Raw genomic sequence first — 19,666 nt, forward strand, 5'->3', positions numbered from 1 at the left:
CCGATGCACGTAAAAGTAAAGGGAACACCTAGCTTTCAGATTTAATAGTTTCTTTGCCAAAAGGAGATAAGGTTAGGTTGCAGAAGATTAAAAAGAATGTGTGGATCACTCAGACCCCTGGAAGATAAGAGTCCCACCTGTAGTGAGGATGAGTATTAGTTCAGTATGAAGGGGGAGGCATCATAGATGGTACATTAGAAGGCACTGTGCCAGGACAGAATGAGAAGTAAAGAGACTCCAGGTTTGAGAAACAAATAGTGCGATTAAGTCCGTATTTTTACAAGTGGCATTTACCTAAAATTTCCCTGATGAATCTCCGAATGTGTAGAACAGAAAAGGTTAAAACCCTAAGTTCTATTTCAATTGCAGGATTTAACTAAAGCCAAACTAACAACAATGCAATGTTACAGCAATTGGGAATACAATCTTTACTTTGGTTCCAAATTGCACTACAGAGTGGGACTAAGATTTACCTTCCACAGACTATTTCACATCTTGAAAAGTCAAAACTGCACAAAATCTTTTCTCAGGGGGTTGTAGGATCACAGAAGTGAAGAGCAATTCTCAAACTAACAGGAATGACTTAACTGCGAGTTGAAATCCAGTTATTAGAGAGATGATCGAACATATCAGTGGGAATACCCTTTCTGTGGGGCCACACACTTTTCATTCACAAAACTTGGGTTACAGAACATCTGTAGAATCTAGACAAAAGGGGCAAAGTGAGACCAGAAAGGGCAAGAATACAAAAACCTGTCATATCTTCCTTACATAAGCATTAATATACTGTTACACAGGGCATTTCATGCATTTTGTGCGCTTTTTATGCGCTGATAGTTTTGTATTTATTTATGACTTTTGTACAAAGATTTGACTGAGTATTTAAGTGAGTAAGACTTTTCCATTTATTTCTGGCATGTTGTTGTTGTTGTTGTCTTCAGTCCTGAGACTGGTTTAATGCAGCTCTCCATGCTAATCTATCCTGTGCAAGCTTCATCTCCCAGTACCTACTGCAACCTACATCCTAAATCTGTTTAGTGTATTCAGATATTGGTCTCCCTCTACGATTTTTACCCTCCACACTTCCCTCCAATACAAAATTGGCGATCCTTGATGTCTCAGAATATGCCCTACCAACTGATCCCTTCTTCTAGCCAAGTCGTGCCATAAACTCCTCTTCTCTCAAATTCTATTCAATACCACCTCATCAGTTATGTGATCTACCCATCTAATTTTCAGCATTCTTCTGTAGTACCACATTTTGAAAGTTATTCTCTTCTTGTCCAAACTATTTATCGTCCATGTTTCACTTCCATACATGGCTGCACTCCATACAAATACTTTCAGAAGCGACTTCCTGACACTTAAATCTATACTCAATGTTAACAAATTTCTCTTTTTCCGAAATGCTTTCCTTGCCATTGCCAGTCTACATTTTATATCCTCTCTACTTCGACCATCATCATCAGTTATTTTGCACCCCAAATAGCAAAACTCCTTTACTACTTTAAGTGTCTCATTTCCTAATCTAATTCCCTCAGCATCGCCCGATTTAATTCGACTACATTCCATTAACCTCGTTTTCCTTTTGTTGATGTTCATCTTATATGCTCCTTTCAAGACATTGTCCATTCTGTTCAGCTGCTCTTCTACATCCTTTGCTGTCTCTGACAGAATTACAATGTCATCGGCGAACCTCAAAGTTTTTATTTCTTCTCCATGGATTTTAATACCTACTCCAAATTTTCCTTTTGCTTCCTTCACTGCTTGCTCAATATACAGATTGAATAACATCGGGGAGTGGCTACAACCCTGTCTCACTCCCTTCCCAACCACTGCTTCCCTTTCATGCCCCTCGACTCTTTATAACTGTCATCTGGTTTCTGTACAAATTGTAAATAGCCTTTCGCTCCCTGTATTTTACCCCTTCCACCTTTAGAATTTGAAAGAGAGTATTCCAGTCAACATTGTCAAAAGCTTTCTCTAAGTCGACAAATGCTAGAAACGTAAGTTTGCCTTTCCTTAAACTTTCTTCTAAGATAAGTCGTAATTCAGTATTGCCTCATGTGTTCCAACATTTCTACAGAATCCAAACTGATCTTCCCCGAGGTCGGCTTCTACCAGTTTTTCCATTCGTCTGTAAGGAATTCGCGTTAGTATTTTGCAGCTGTGACTTATTAAACTGATAATTCGGTAATTTTCATATCTGTCAACACCTGCTTTCTTTGGGATTGGAATAATTATACTCTTCTTGAAGTCTGAGGGTATTTCACCAGTCTCTTACATATTGCTCACTAGATGGTATAGTTTTGTCAGGACTGGCTCTCCTAATGCTGTCAGTAGTTCTAATGGAATGTTGTCTAGTCCCGGGGCCTTGTTTCGACTTAGGTCTTTCAGTGCTCTGTCAAACTCTTCACGCAGTGTCATAACCCCATCTCGTCTTCATCTACATTCTCTTCATTTCTATAATATTGTCCTCAAGAACATCACCCTTGTATAGACCCTCTATATACTGCTTCCACCTTTCTGCTTTCCCTTCTTTGTTTAGAACAGGGTTTCCATCTGAGCTCTTGATATTCATACAAGTGGTTCTCCTTTCTCCAAAGGTCTCTTTAATTTTCCTCTAGGCAGTATCTATCTTACCCCTAGTGAGATAAGCCACTACATCCGGACATTTGTCCTCTAGCCAACCCTGCTTAGCCATTTTGCACTTCCTGTCGATATTTGAGACATTTGTATTCCTTTTTGCCTGCTTCATTTACTGCATTTTTATATTTTCTCCTTTCATCAATTAAATTCAATATTTCTTCTGTTACCCAAGGATTTCTACTAGCCCCCATCTTTTTACCTACTTGATCCTCTGTTACCTTCACTATTTTATCTCTCAAAGCTACTCATTCTTCTACTGTATTTCTTTCCCCCATTCTTGTCAGTAATTCCCTAATACTTTCCCTGAAGCTCTCTACAACCTCTGGTTCTTTCAGTTCATCCAAGTACCACCTTCTCAAATTCCCACCTTTTTGCAGTTTCTTCAGTTTTAATCTACAGTTCATAACCAATAGATGTGGTGAGAGTCCACATCTGCCCCTGGAAATGTCTTACAATTTAAAACCTGGTTCCTAAATCTCTGTCTTACTATTATACAATCTGAGACCTTCCAGTATCTCCAGGCTTCTTCCATGTAAACAACCTTCTTTTATGATTCTTGAACCAAGTGTTAGCTATGATTAAGTTATGCTCTGTGAAAAATTCTACCAGATGGCTTCCTCTTTCATTCCTTAATCCCATTCCATATTCACCTACTATGTTTCCTTCTCTTCCTTTTCCTACTATTGAGTACCAGTCACCCATGACAAGTTTTTGTCTCCCTTCACTATCTGAATAATTTCTTTTATCTCATCATATATTTCATCAACCTCTTCGTCATCTGTGGAGCTAATTGGCATATAAACTTGTACTACTGTGGTAGGCAGGGGATTTGTATCTATCTCTGCCACAATAATGCATTCACTATGCTGTTTGTAGCAGCTTACCTGCACTCCTATTTTTTATTCTTTATTAAACCTACTCCTGCATTACCCCTGTTTGATTTTGTATTTATAACCCTGTATTCACCTGACCAAAAGTCAGGTTCCTCCTGCCACCGAACTTCACTAATTCCCACTAACTTTAACCTATCCACTTCCCTTTTTAAGTTTTCTAACCTACCTGCCTGATTAAGGGATCTGACATTCCACACTCCGATTCGTAGAATGCCAGTTTTCTTTCTTCTGATGATGATGTCCTCCTGAGTAGTCGCCACCCGAAGATCCGAATGGGGGACTATTTACCTCCGGAATATTTTACCCAAGAGGACACCATCATCATTTAACCATACAGTAAAGATGCATGCCCTCGGGAAAAATTACAGCTGTAATTTCCCCTTGCTTTCAGCCGTCTGCAGTACCAGCACAGCATGGCCATTTTGGTTAGTATTACAAGGCCAGATCAGTCAATCATCCGAACTGTTGCCCCTGCAACTACTGAAGAGGCTGCTGCCCCTTTTTTGGCATACATAGTTATAAAGCAGATTAGAAAAAAACAAGGCACATTACACTTCTACAAAACTGGCACTGCAGTGATGACAGTTTTGAAGGATGGATTTATGTAAGAACCTTTTCTTAAGAGAAGTATGGCCAACCACTCTGTCATATAGTTTAAGAAATTTTGAACATCAGTGTAAATTCATACTAAGTGCAGGCAAGATGGTACTCAGTTTTACAGGATACCAAGCATCGAGCTGAGACAATGTATTGTTTACCAATGCAGAAACTATGCTTCACAGTTCCAAAACTTCTGCAACATTAATGTTTGTATCTGCGGAACAATGAGGAATACTCTGATTTTGTGGGATTATCCACTATCCTATCTTACTCCAACAATTTGACAATTTTATTACACTTCAAAAATATTTGGGACACACATTCTCAGTCAACATTTTATTTCTACTGGCATAGATTATACACAGCAGTTTTCTTTATTAACTGCATGGGGAAACCTAAGTACCGTAACAGTTATTTAGGACAGTTGTGTGCTTTACAGATACCTTATTTTCCATTGTCAAGCAGTATCAAAAACTGAAGCTTTGTGGGAATTCAGGAATCTGCAAATGTAGTGCTAATATGAAGAACCCTCAATTTGAACTGTATTCTCAAGAATTAAATTTCAACATCCAACAACTGCAATGTGAGTCTTCGATATTTAAAAGTTACATATTATTAGTCTTCACTGCTATGAAAATTATGGCAAAGGTATATTTACTCAAAGTCAGCAATGTCCAAGATTAGTCAGAGGTCAATAAATCTGGATGCACACATAATGATTAGGGTGCTTTTGGGTAACCAAGTATTAGAAGGCAGAAAAAATAAGATCTTACCACAAGTAAAAAGGAAATTTAAGTAGTACACAGGTGTCTTCTCTTTCAGGCAAAACTAACTACTAAAGCCACACAACTTCTATATAAACATCTGTAACGTACCTGCGTGTCTGTACCAGAGTCTGTTGAGGCAACTGCAGAATCTGCTTCAGCAGGTACTGCTGCTGAATCTACGGCCACAACTGTAACATTTTCTGATGACTGTACGACATTATCAGTTGTGGCAGCGGCGGCAGCAGGTGTGGGAGTAGCTTGTGCTTCTGGTGCAGGAGAATTCTCTGGCTTATCTTCCTGTGGAAGTGGCTGTGGTTCCGGAGTTGTTGGCACAGGAGGGATAACTGACGGAGGCTCTACAGCTGCTGGAACCTCTGGTACTTCAGAGGAGACCTTTGCTTCTGGAACTGGGCTATCTGCTAATTCAGGCTGAGCCACTGAGACTGGCGACACAGCCACCTCTGGCGGGATCTGGGGTCCTTCTGCTGTCTTAGCTGGTACTGGGGAAGCTGGTGTGGGGGAAGCCGGTGCTGCAGGCAGTGATGTCTCAACTGGGGGAACGACCTCTCTTGTGCTTTCAACAGATTCTACAGGAGAGGCAGCTGCTGCTAGCACTGGCGCTTCGGGAGATGCTGCTTCGACCTTCACCTCGACCGGTGGCTGAGGAGATTTTGGTTCTTCAGCAGGTGGTGGATTTGAAGGAACTGCTGGAGCTACTTCCTCAACTTTAGCTGGCTCCTCTTTCTCCAGTTTAATTTCTGAATTTGTTTCTGTTGCACTAGCCTGAAAAAGTAAGTACCAAATTAAAATGAAATCTTATAGGTACAGAAAATATAACCCATACATCAGCTCATTTCAGCTGATCATGCTGCTTTGAATTGAAGATTTAAGAAATTAATGGCAATAGTAAAAACCTGCAGTTTAACTTATTATAGTAGCTCCAGTGCATGTGAGATACTAGTAAAATTATTTCAACAGACTGTGTGGGCTTCATGATTATTCAAGGAAATTACCTCATTTAGAGGGAAACAAAACCTAAGGTTTAGGCACTAATTTTTGCATCCGTTTGAACTTTAGCACTCCCTCAAAGAACCAGCTTCGTATGAAATTATAGACTATTACTTTTCAGTCACGATTGGCTACTTAATTTGTGAGATCTGCCACACACCAGCCTTACACCTTTCGCTCCAACCATTATTTATATTCCTCTGAGACATACCTCACTGTTATAGACTGTAACCATGGTGATGTTTAGGAAACCAAGCTATTACTAGCTAGATCACTGCTCAAAGTTTTTTGCTGGAGTAACTACAGTACTTACTTCCTGGGCTGGTGCCTCATTTGGAGCCGAAACTTCTGGTCCTTTTGCTTCTGGTGAAGATGGTACTTCTGATTTGACTTCCACTTTCACTTCCACCGATGACGAATCCGCCTGAAAGAATTAATTACATAAACATTACATATCTCTCTCTCTCTCTCTCTCTCTCTCTCTCTCTCTCTCTCTCTCTCTCTCTCTCTCTCTCTCTCTGTCTGTGTGTGTGTGTGCGTGTGCGTGTGCGTGTGCGGGGGGGGGGGGGGGGGGGGGGGGGCGCACTCACGCACTAATCCAGACCTGCTGCTATGAAACAGGAGAACATGAAACTTCCCTGTCTGGTCCTTTATTACTTTCATAGCGTTCATACCTGCCAGATATTACACTGTTCAAACAAGTTTCCATTCCCTTATGAACACATTGCCCAACAGCCTCCTCCATCCTCAGTTCCACTACTTACACCCACACCTTTTGGCAGCAATTCTCAACTTCATGTTTTTGTAATTACAATAAAACATTAAATAGATTAATGCTAAAACAGAACATTTTAGAATTAACCATACCAAATTATGACCAATAAATGATGTTTAAAATTATTTGTACATTGGTGTTTTGCAAAACACAAGGCACTAGTTTTTGATCTCTAACTATTTGCAATTAATTCTACCCAAACTTTAATAGGGCTGATTTCATAATCTAACAAGTTTAATTTTTGAATATTTCCCTTAAAATCCAAGATTTAAGAACAACGTATTCAGAAAATTGAGCTAAAATATTAACAGAGATTTTAGAAATATGAAATAGTATAAAATTTGGTGGTGTCAATATATAACTTTTCAACTATCTAATCTTAAGGTAATGGTTAAATTACAGTATCTCCTGAACTAATTAACTTTCAATAAAACCAATCTCATCCAAATGTTCGGGATCAAAGGAAACATATCTATAACAAGAATTAAAAATATTTTATGAAAGGGAAAAGTGGACAAATGTGTATGCACATATGGTGCAATCACAATTTTGTTGTTATGATAAAGAGATGTGTGTAGAATGTCAATGGCTGAAACAAACATTGTGTTTCAAATGGAATCTTAACATCCACGTACTGGTCACAAGACCCAGTTGAACCCTTTTCTGTTGTGGCTAAGCATATTAATATTAACTATATTGCAGAGATAAAGACGGGCTGAGCTCACATATCATACCTGTGGTGCAGCTGTGTCTGCTGGCATTTCTGCTGTGCTAGCACCATCAGTCTTCTCTTCTGCAACCTGCAGGCAGATTTCCCTCAAGATCAGCAAGAATAAATTTATTTACAGAATTATTTAATAATCTAAGAAAAATCCAATTACAGCTGTTCCTAGTACAACGTTAGGAAAATTATTGTACTTTTTGTCATGTGTAAGTGTCGTAGAAAACCTATTGCACAGAATAGGTGATGGTGATGTTTAGTGTCAATACCAATTTTGGGCAGTTTGAAGCACGCAAGTAAATTACTGGCCTCTGGATGCTGCTCTTCCCTTATGGCCGACACCAGTGCCTTTTATTACAGTATGCATTCTAACAGTTGCTCCTACACATCTTAATAGGCATCATAGGTAGAACTTGTCTCCAAATGAACCATATTTTTCTTATTATTAACATCCTCTCATGAGCTGCTTACAGTTCACAGAATAGTAAATGTTATTTACTGTGACTGCTGTATCTATCAATATTTATTATATACTCTAAGGTAAAGACAGGTTTTCCCTAATAACTTAAAAGTAATAACTTAAATGCACATTGCTTCCTGAAGTAAAGTTTTATTCTGGAAGGATGAGCACCATAATGACAACTTTAGGCTGTTCAAAACTGAAAGGATGGGAGGGGATGTGAATCCCATGACTACCAGCTTGCCTCCCTTTCTAACAACGCACTACATTTTTATCTTATTTGTTTCTGTCCTGTTTCTTGCACTAATATTTATTTTCCTTTAAATCTGTAACTACCACCACCGGCTGAAAGTATTAGAAGTGCTAACGACTGTAGTAACATTGTATGTTCTCTTTGTGCTCAAAATATTTTAATATATCTTTGTCTAAGGTAATTATTAAAATGAAATATCAACCTACGAAAAGACCAAATCACTGATGCCAAATACAAATTCAGTAAAACACATTTTCTGACAAATTTTAGTCACAGAACTAATTTCTCCACTAACGAAACATCTGACATAACTAAAGCCAGTGCTGCAAGAAGTAATTGCACCCTCAGCTGTAACGGTCTACTTATCTCTAACTCCATGCATACACCTTCGATGCCTCCTTATCTAGCACGCGAACCAAGTTTTCTTCTGCACTATTACCTACATACTTTTTCTTCGGCATAATCTTATTTCCAGCCTTTCTCCCCACAGCAAAAAGGTACTTCATGTAAATATAACCATTTTTGCTTGAAATTTAGCTGTCTGGCAGTCAGAGTACAGTAATAAACACATCACAACTTAACTGTTTCACATTCAGATGTTTACATCATTCCAGAGACCACGATATAAACATTAGGAATGTAAACGTGTTAACCTGTCATGCGTTTGTTACTGTGCTCCGAGTGCCAGACAACTCAGTTTCCAGCTAAAATGGTTATTTTTCCAACACAAAATCTTACTGGAACACCGAGCAAATGAACCTCACCACAGTTCAGATTAACATAATGTACATAAAACTCTAATGCAACTGACAATGGCATTGTGTTAATTAAATATTAGTAAAAAGTGACTGATGCAGTAGAAATTATTTCTTAAATTTACAGTACAATCACACACCTCAAACATTTCCATATAAAACAGATATATTTTAAGTCTGGTGTACAAGAAGGGAGGTTGAAGGTGGCAGTGCTGGTGAAGCAAAACGATTATCCCAGGAAATTGAACCTTCACTACAAATACTCTCACGTTACTTGTACCTATAAATTCCAGTCTCTATCACCATAAACTTTTCGACGGTAATTTCTCTCGGCTGCTGTCCACTGATGAGACTTCACAGGAAACTGCACTTTTATGCATACTTGCATTCGAATGTTTTCATCGCTCGTTGCATACTGTGCAATTTCCATCATCTACAGCTGAAGAATGCCAGATGCCTCTGTTCCGAGGGACCCGCCACATACAGGGGCCGGAGGGTGAAATGTACTGCCAAGCACATCTGGACCCGAGTGGAAAAAGTAACCTCTCTAAGCTGACAAGAGGCACTAGAGTATATCTTACAACACGTCATTTGAATTTACACCTAATCTATTTAATATCACCCTCTTATGGAATAATAGTACTTTTCGTCTAAAGTATGTCTTTTCTTTCACCTCCCACAGCCAGAGAAATACTCAACGACCTTTTGACATGCACCATAAGATCAGAAACTGTCATAGGGCGCATATGTGAGGAGGGTTCAGTACTTAATGCAACACTTTTCTCGTACAATTTCGGTTAAAAATACGTAGTTTATTGTGGGGCATGGTGGGATGATATCGCCCAAGCCCCTGCACTTTCATGAAGTTCAGATAGGTGGCAGTGCAGTATGTAGCCTCCAAAATGGCGGCTGTAACGGAGGTGCATTCCAAGCAGAGAGCTGTCCCTGGGTCTCTTTTGGCAGAAAAAGAGCACCTCAGATATTCGGAATGTCTACGGAGACCTGGCAGTGAACGAAAGCACAGTGAGTAGTAGCCGAGGCGTCTGTTATCTCAACAAGGTGGCGCAAACCTGTCCGACGTCCCGCGCGCCGTCCACCCACACACAGCTGTGGCTCCCACGGTGTTGGAACGTGCGGGTGCGGACACACACATTCGTGGTTATCGACGGATCACCATCACATACCGCGTTGCATAACTGCACGTGATTGTAGTGCTGACACTCGTCCACCAGTTGTACTCAAAGGATGTGTGCCGCTGAGTTCCTCAGTGCCTGATATGAGAGCATGAGGAGCAACGAAGGTCCATATGTGCGGAATTGTTTACAAGTTACGAGGTACGAGGTTCAACGAGCCGATTTTTTTTTTTGTCGAACATAGTCGAAGGCGATAAAACTAGGGTTTCATCACTTCGAACCGGAAACAAAACGGTAATCCACCGAGTGGCGCCACACCACCTGTTCTCCGAAGAAAAAGCGAAAGCCGCACTCTGAAGTCATGGCGACGGTCTTTTGGGACTGTGAAGGGGTTATTCTGTTGTCATCCCTCACGGTCCAACGATCAACTAACTGCATTGCGCCATCCTCCAGAACTTTAAGAAGAGACTTCAGCATGTTCGTCGCCACACGAATGCAAATTTACTACTCCATGACAACGCAAGGCCTCAAGTCCGCGCATCCGAGAGGATCTCACGAAACTTCATTGGACTGTTCTTCCTCACTCACACTACAGCCCTGATCTCGCAACTTCCGTCTGTTTGGCCCAATGAAGGATGCACTCCGCGTGAAATATCAAGTGGAAGATGGGGAGGTTACTGAGGCAGCAAGACGTTGGCTCAGACGTCGACCAGTCCAGTGGTACGTTGTGGCTTAATGTCGTCACGTAACAGAGATTATGTTGAAAAATAGGGTTTTGTAGCCAAAAGAGTCTGAAATAATATGGTGTATTGGAACCTATAAGGAAACCAACCCAATTTCAGAAAAAAGTGTTGCATTTAGTCATAGTCATTATTAAAATAGTAATTCATTCTAGCCTTGTTAAGAAGTAAATCCACAGTAGATTTCTGTGGAAGGTGGTACTATTAAAATTTCCTGAAAGTGACACTGTCATTCTGTCTTTTACGAGGGCTGTTTGGAAAGTCAGATCCGATCGGTCGCGAAATAAAAACCACAGTGAAAAATCAAAAATCTATTTCCAACAGTTAATCACACATTCAGTTACTTCTCTAAATAGTCGCCTCTCCGACTCAGAAATTTGTCGTGACTGACGTTCCACCCTCGTCACAGAAACCAGCCGCCGCCAATTCTCTACGCAGGTCTGCCTTCCTCTGTTGTTGCCAAAATCTCCGCGTAGCCTGCGGTTCATGTGACAGAAGAGGAGGGAGCCAATTAAGGGCTGTATTTTGAGTGATCAAACACTTCCCATCGAAAACGCTGCAGGAGCGTCTTCATAGCTCCTGCAGAATGCGGCTGAAAATTGCCTTGAAGAAAGAAACGCTTGACATTTATGTTATATGGGCTGCGTAGCTTCAGGCGAAATCTCTCACCAGATCGACATACTTGGCGGGAGAGACTTTGTTTAGCCATTTATGCGTGATCACTTTGCGTTCTGAACTGAAAAGAGCGACGCGAAGCGATCGACAGACAGACTAAAGACACTACCCAACACATCTGTTCGAAGTTCCATCGGATTTTTACAGTTTCCATTTCGCACCTAATCAAACCTTACTTTCCGAATACGCCTCGTATATGAAGTACCATTCTACAACACATACGCCCTGATTTTTTGTAATTATTTTGCGGGTACGAAATGACTGCCTCCTTGTTCTGCCTCCTTGTTCTGCCAACTTTCTTCAAGATTACAATATCGACCTTGCTTTTGATGTCACCTCTTACGTCTGCACATCTTTTCAACGGTCCCAACAGAATTTCGAACTTCTGGACGGTTTTATAATTTATTATGCTACGTGTAGTTTATAGGATTCACGCCAATTCTGTGACTGTTAGCAGACGGAATGTGTTACTCCAGAATCTTTGAATGCAGCCTTAAATCGGCACTGTTTATGCTTAACCTCGCACAACTTTGCTGGTTAAGTGCACGACAACGTTCCGTGTTCATATACGTCCGGATTTCTTACTTTATCCGACTTTTGTGGTTCCGAGAGCAGGTTCAGATCTGCCCCCATACTAGTAAGTAGCGAGCATGAGAGGTTAATGACCACACTGCTACATGAAACTTGCCCCACATGTCGCTCCATGTGCCAGTTTCATTTGCAAGAAAAAAATTATCTACAAAGATTTATTAAATCTTGATGTAACTGAAGTATTCACAACGTACATGCACAACGAACGCACATCGCTGCAATTTCCGCCTCATTTACAGCTGAAATGAGCAACAAGAGCTAACATATGGAAATAATGGTTCACAGAGCAGCGGGCGAGATGTAACTGGTACCCGAATAGCAGTCGTCAGGCGCAATTTCAGTGTTGTCTCCAACGCTGTTTACAATGCGGTTTTTGTGAAGTAATTGTGGAGACAGCCGGAACAGATTGCAAGTGGGATGCTTCTTACAATGTCCCGTGTACATGGGAAACACTCATTACAAATGTTGTCAAGGAATTAATGTCACCTGTAGAAGCGATAAGCGCAACCCATTTATGTTAGCTCAAATCTCAGTTTAAGGGCAATTGAGCGTGACAGTAAAATGCTCAGGGAAGTGTTAACAGTAATTACTGTCGCTTGGTCACGTCAAATTACAATTTTCCGCAAATTTTGTTTGTAATGAGACAAAACAGCAGCTAACGTCGTATGAAACACCCAAGCGCTGGTTTGTGTCGGCGACCCCCCCCCCCCTCCCGAAACAAAAATCCCTCCAACAAACAACAGCTGGCGACTTAGGAAAAGGACTAAGTAGTCATAAGTTTTTTCATGTCCTCCACGCAATACTGATTTATATGTAACACACTTTCGAGAATATAAAACGAAACTTCCGACAAAGGGATACGGCTGCGAGATATAGCTGCATTACCCGTCTCTACGCAGCTCATTAATTCCATTTCACAGCGTCACGCAGCAAAGTGTTTCGTTTCAAACACAGGTGCGAACGACAGAGGTGGTTCACCCAAGTTACTTTATCAATCACACTCTCCAAAAATTTCAAACTTTTTCCAACAGTTAAACTGATATTTTTGGTGAAACATCAAATTTCAGCTCAGTTTCTCAGGGTAAGTATACAAGAATCTTCGCGAAATTAAAGTAAATAAGGGTTTAAAAAAACGCTGGACTAAATAGTGTCCGCTTTAAAGCAATTATGTTAGGCGCTTGTTTCACGAGTAGTTTCTAAGACTCACCATCCTGAGGTAGATCAGTGGATGACAATTCCTGTTTCGTTTGTGTGGTATTCAGTGATAGAAACATGTAAACAGTCTCTGAGAACATCTGTTTACGCTATTTGTGTAAAGGATGTTAACGTTAGCGTTAACTGCTGTAAATTATACCATTTCACTGTGTACGGAGCTTCGCGCTCCTTCACTGCTGCTATATTCTTAAACTGAAAACCCTCTATTCTAACGATGACACGTACACATGCCTGAAGATTTTTAAGTTTGACACTGTTAGAGCAAAACTAACAGTACCGCTTAATAACAGCTGTAAGGGCGAAACTGCAAATGGGAAATGAGTATCTACAGTCAACGGTGAATATGAGGTTAAAAAATGTGTTCCCTTCTGCTGGAAGGTCTTCGAAATTAAGGATAAGACAAATGACTAGCTACACCCAGATAAAATTTTAGTGTCGTCCAGCGATCTACCTGAAGATACAGCTGTAACCCCTCAAACCAGTCTTGAAAGATGAGGACGTAAGAGAAATTAGAACTATCTCGAACAGAGGCAGTTTTTAAACCATCTACTCTCATCTACATGATTATTCCAGTTCACAATTAGGCGCCTTGCAGAGGATTCAAGTAACAAGCCACTACTGTTCCAGTCTTGAACAGCGTACGGGAAACACTAACATGCAGATCTTTCTATGCCAGCTCTAATTTATAATAATAATAATAATAATAATAATAATAATAATAATAATAATAATAATAATTATTATTATTATTATTATTTATCCCAATACAGGTGGTCGCCGATAAAATATTTTCACACTGAGGAGAAAGTTGGTGATTGAAAATTCATGGGAAGATCCTGCAACGAAAAACGCCTTTGTTTTAGTGATTACCGCCCCGAATTTGTGTAGTATTCTATTGCGAGATACACGAAACGAGCGGCCCTTCTACGATTTTTTTCGATGTCCTCCGTTAATACCATCTAATGCAGCCCAATAAGGACTACAAAATCAGTTATTACATTAAAATCAATCCTTTAGACAACACCGATTCCGTCTAATTCACCCGAGAAAGCACATCTGGAAAAGTTACTTCATTGGGAGCGTTATCAATTTCATGCTGTTAAGTCAAAGTTTAGTATATTCAATACGGGGTTGTGGGTCATCCTTGGTGCAAAGCATTTATTCGCGAACTAGTTTTAGCGACAATATCGCCATCATTAGTGGGTTCTTTAATTCTGAAATATGCAAAACATAGCATATCCACAAACATTGTAAAACATTACTATACGTTTACTGTTCGGTTCCAAATAGGTTCTGAGAATTTTTTCATATTAGCTTGTTTGCTTTACGTCGCAGCATGGTTTTTACGTTTGTTGCCACTGTTTACGGCATATTTTCTTTGTTTTTGTTGCCGTTTCTTCCGCATACAACGTACCACCTACAACTTTATGAGTGGCTGTTAGTAAACAAATACAAAACAACTTAGTGTTATACTATTGGGTTTGCTATAGTGTTGTGAATGCAGTTTTGGTGTGTACTAGGTTGTTACGTAGTTTGTGATGTACTCGGAACTGGTTCAAAGGGCTCCAAGCACTATGGGACTTAACATTTGAGGTCATCAGTCCCCTAGACTTACAACTACTTAAACCTAACTAACCTAACTAACCTAAGGACATCACACACATCCATGCCCGAGGCAGGATTCGAACCTGCGACCGTAGCAGCAGTGCGGTTCCAGACTGAAGCGCCTAGAACAGCTCGGCCACATCATGTACTCACGTTCGTTGGACAACTTGCAGCTGCTTTTAAACACAAACATACAACATTTGGCACCTTGTGTTTTTCTGTTTTTAAAAAGCACCTGCAAGCAGTCCAACGAACGTGAGTACATAACATATTACACACGCCAAAACTGTATCCACAACACTACAGCAACCCCAACACTTTCATACTTTTTTTTACTAACAGCCACTTACACAGTTGCAGACAACATGCTGTACGCCTTAGAAACGGCAAAGAAAGCAGAAAAAAGCCAGAAATGGCGGCAACAAACGTAAAAACCAAACTGTGATGTTTAAGCGAGTAAGGTACTAAGACGCGATGAACAGAACATAATATTTTGGAACCAAACGGTCACACGTTTTACAGTGTTTATAGGTGTGCTATTTTTGTCTTGTTTTAGAATTGAAGAACCCACTGATGGCGATATTGTCGATGAAACTAGTTTGGGGATAAATAAAAAACTAAAGTTTTTCACCAAGGCGGACCCACAATACGATATAGGTTTTACGTTAGCATAGACCAATGGAAGGGTCTCAAAGCAAAATGATTTTCAATGTTTAATATCCCCTTATTACGTAATGTTTTATGCAGTTTGGTCGACCAGCACAGCTGTTTTCGTAAATTACACTGTAGGAAATAATGCAACCCACCGCAAGTCTTTTAGAAATTATTTTATTGTACCATCAAGTGAAAGTCCAAGTTCATGTAGGCAATGAATTGCTTGAACAAGTTGATAAATTTACTTATCTGGGCAGTAATATTACCAGGGATGGAAGGAGCAAGGCAGAAGTGAGCAGTAGAATTGCTCAAGCAAAGGCTGCTTTTAACAAGAAAAACATCTTAACATCTAAGAGCATCAGCCTTGAAATCAGGAAAAGATTTTTGAAATCACGTGTGTGGAGTGTGGCATGCTACGGGTGTGAAACATGGACTCTCGGGACAGAGGAAGACCAGAACTAAATTCTTTTGAAATGTGGTGCTAAAGACGCATGCTCAAAATAAGATGTATCGACAAGGTCACAAACGAAGTGGTTCTGGAAAGAGCAGGTGAGAAGAGAAGCTTCTGGAGTTTCATTAATAAAAGAAGAGTGCAATTTACAGGCCATCTATTAAGACAAAGGACTCCTGAACACAATCATCGAGGGATATGTCGAGGGAAAAAGACCAAGAGGAAGACCACGACTGAGGTACATGGATCAAATCGTGAAAGATGTGGGATGTAACACCTATAAAGAAATCAAGAGAAAAGCTGAAAGACGCACAGAATGGAGACAAGCTGCCATTGTAGCTGTTGCAAACCAATCTTTGGATTGACCACTACAGAAGAAGACCATTACTAGTTTCGGGCCTGAGACCGTCAGATGGTAGCGTCTACTACTTTGCATTTTAGGATGCTAATGTAAAATTTGCTATGTTTTGTAGTCTATAGCTTACAAAAGGTTTTACATTTGCCGCCTACAATGTGACAAAGCTTTTATTATTACGTAGGTTTACACTTGTATACGCCCTATACATTGTACTAAATTCTTTTGAAATGTGGTGCTATAGACGCATGCTCAAAATGTATCGACAAGGTCACAAACGAAGTGGTTCTGGAGAGAGCAGGTGAGAAACTTCTGGAGTTTCATTGTTAAAAGAAGAGTGCAATTTACAGGCCACCTATTAAGACAAAGGACTCCTGAACACAATCATCGAGGGATATGTCTACAGCGTATAGCAGGGTAAAATTACATAAAATTTTACTTTGTAAATAATTATATATAGTTTTACATTTGCATACTAAAATATAACAAATGTCCACCGTACCATCTGTCTCAGGCCCGATACTAGCAATGGTACAATAAAATCATTTCTGAAAGGCTGGTTGCATTATTTCCTATAGCGTAATTTAAGAAATGACACTCGGCTGCAGTTTTAACTGGAAAAAATCTACGCTGACATTTTTGTTAATTCTACACTAACGAAAAGCACCAGAGCAACAGGATAACTGACGACTGGCTACTAAACAGCGCCCGTACCTTCTGGGGTGCGGCTTCTTGCGTAGCGGCTGCAGCCGTCTCTGAAGCTGGTGGAGTAGTGGATTCAGGAGCAGTTGGGGCAGGAGCAGGGGCAGCGGCAGGGGTTTCTGTCGGAGAAGCCGCGGCCATGGGAGCAGACTCCGGGTCGGGGATCACTTCGGCAACGGGAGCAGCAGCGGGAACGGGTTCGGGAGCGACCGCAACTGGAGGTGAAGGTTCTGGACCAGCTGCAGCTGGAGACGCAGGTTCAGGTGCAGGTGTGGCTGTGGGGGCGGGTGCAGGTTCAGGCGCGACTGCAGCCGGCGGTGCGGATTCAGGTGCAGGGGTAGGGGTAGGGGTAGGGGTAGGTTCGGGAACAGCTGCAGCGGGTTCAGAGGCAGGCGCTGGGGGCTGGACAGGCTCAGGCTTGGCGGGGGCGGGGGTGGCGGCTGCGGCAGCCTGCTCGGCAGGGGTGTCGGCGGCGGGGGCGGCCGCGGACGACATGGCGGCTCGCGACAGCACGGCTCCCAGGAAGCACGCGGCGACGCCGACGAGCCCAAGGCAGAGCAGCACCAGTACCAGCGACAGCGTGTCCGGGCTGCGAGGGCGGCGCTCCCTCTCGTCGGCGACGGTGGCGGAACTAGGCGCCCGGCACGGCCGCTCGCGCACTTTTATATTTACCCAGTACCCCTCCTCCTCCGCGGCCCGGCCTTCGAGGAGCACCACGAACCGAAATACCCCGTCCCCACCCCCCGCACCGGCCTACCCTGCCGCGGCATTCCGAGAGGTCGGGACACGAGCTTCCGGAAGCGGCGGCCGCCGCAGCGCCACACACAAAGAGCGCCTGCCATTGGTCGCCTGCCGAACGGGCGGATCGCGTTTCACGGTGACATTCCCGGCGCCCGGTCTCCCGTGGGGACACGCCCTCCCTCCGAGAAACGCGCCGCTTATTGTCTGCCGTGTCGTCGTCCGCTCGCAGCGATATCATCCTTGCCGTTTGTACAGTCATTAACTGCGAGGCTTCTAGTCCAGATTTTAGGTTCCTTTCAGACAATGCTTATGCAATAGCTCCATAATTATCGCTCGACGAAAGATCCTAACCCAAAAACTGAAAAACTGCACAAAAGACACCAATATTCAAGAAAGGAAATAAGAGCAATCCACTGAATTACATGTCCATACCATTAACGTCGATATGCAGCTTTTGACAACGTTAACTGGAATACTCTCTTTCAAATTCTAAAGGTGGCAGGGGTAAAATACAGGGAGCGAAACGCTATTTACAATTTGTACAGAAAGCAGATGGCAGTTATGAGTCGAGGGGCATGACAGGGAAGCAGTGGTTGGGAAGTGAGTGAGAGGGTCGTAGCCGCTCCCCCATGTTATTTAATCTGTATATTGAGCAAGCAGTAAAGGAAACAAAAGAAAAATTCGGCTGAGGTATTAAAATCCATGGAGAAGAAATAACAACCTTTCAGGTTCACCGATGTCGTAATACTGTCAGAGACAGCAAAGGACTTGGAAGAGCAGTTAAACGAAACGGATAGTGTCTTGAAAGGAGAGTATAAGATGATCATGAACAAAAGCAAAACGAGGATAATGGAATGTAGTCGAATTAAGTCGGGTGATGCTGAGGGAATTAGATTAGGAAATTAGACACTTAAAGCAGTAAAGGAGTTTTGCTGTTTGGGGAGCAAAATAACTGATGATGGTCGAAGTAGGGAGGATATAAAATGTAGACTGGCAATGGCAAGGAAAGCGTTTCTGAAGAAGAGAAATTTGTTAACAGCGAGTATAGATTTAAGTGTCAGGAAGTAGTTTATGAAAGTATTTGTATGGAGTGTGGCATTGTATGGAAGTGAAACATGGACGATAAATAGTTCGGACAGGAAGAGAATAGAAGCTTTCGAACTGTGGTGCTACAGAAGAATGCTGAAGATTAGATGGGTAGATCACATAACTAATGAGGTGGTATTGAATAGAATTGGGGAGAAGAGGAGTTTGTGGCACAACATGACTAGAAGAAGGGATCGTTTGGTAGGACATGTTCTGAGGCATCAAGGGATCACCTCTTTAGTACTGGAGGGCAGCGTGGAGGGTAAAAATCGTAGAGGGAGACGAAGAGATGAATACACTAAACAGATTCAGAAGTATGTAGGCTGCAGTAGGTACTGGGAGATGATGAGGCTTGCACAGGATGAGTAGCATGGAGTGCTGCATCAAACCAGTCTCAGGACTGAAGACCACAGCAACAACAACAACATGCAGCAGTAATTTGAAACATGTATTGTGTTTGAATATTATAAATTAGCTCTAACAGAACGATCTACTGACACGCAGTTAACACGGATTTCAAAAACATTCTAATAAACACAACTAGCTCTACTCACACGAAGTGTTCATTGCTATTGACAAGGGATCTCGAATTGATTCCGTTTTTCTACATTTCCAGAACGCTTCCGACATTGTAGCTCACTAGCAGCTTGTAATCAAATTGCGCGCTCTTGGAATATCGTCTCGGTTAAGGTAGATTCGTGATTTCCTGTCACAGATCACACTTCGTAGTAACTGACGGAAACTCATCGAGTAAAACCGAATGATTTCTGGCGTTCCCCAAGGTAATATCACAGGCGCTCGGCTATTCCTTTTCTACAATGGGTTTCCGTAAGAGCG

General features: G+C 41.6%; 1 protein-coding gene across 1 annotated transcript in view; it reads right to left on the reverse strand.

Annotated features, from left to right (window-relative positions):
* Positions 1–19,666, reverse strand: part of LOC124803237 (vegetative cell wall protein gp1) — a 185,375-nt gene that overhangs the window by 1,341 nt on the left and 164,368 nt on the right. The window contains exons 5-7 of the mRNA XM_047264418.1: positions 7,427–7,492; positions 6,231–6,341; positions 5,018–5,692 (exon numbers count right to left, since the gene is read on the reverse strand). Of these exons, the coding sequence (XP_047120374.1) occupies positions 5,018–5,692; positions 6,231–6,341; positions 7,427–7,492 (852 nt within the window). The remainder of the gene's footprint in view (positions 1–5,017; positions 5,693–6,230; positions 6,342–7,426; positions 7,493–19,666) is intronic.

Source organism: Schistocerca piceifrons, chromosome 6 (assembly GCF_021461385.2).
Source record: "Schistocerca piceifrons isolate TAMUIC-IGC-003096 chromosome 6, iqSchPice1.1, whole genome shotgun sequence".
Classification (NCBI taxonomy): Eukaryota; Metazoa; Arthropoda; class Insecta; order Orthoptera; family Acrididae; genus Schistocerca; species Schistocerca piceifrons.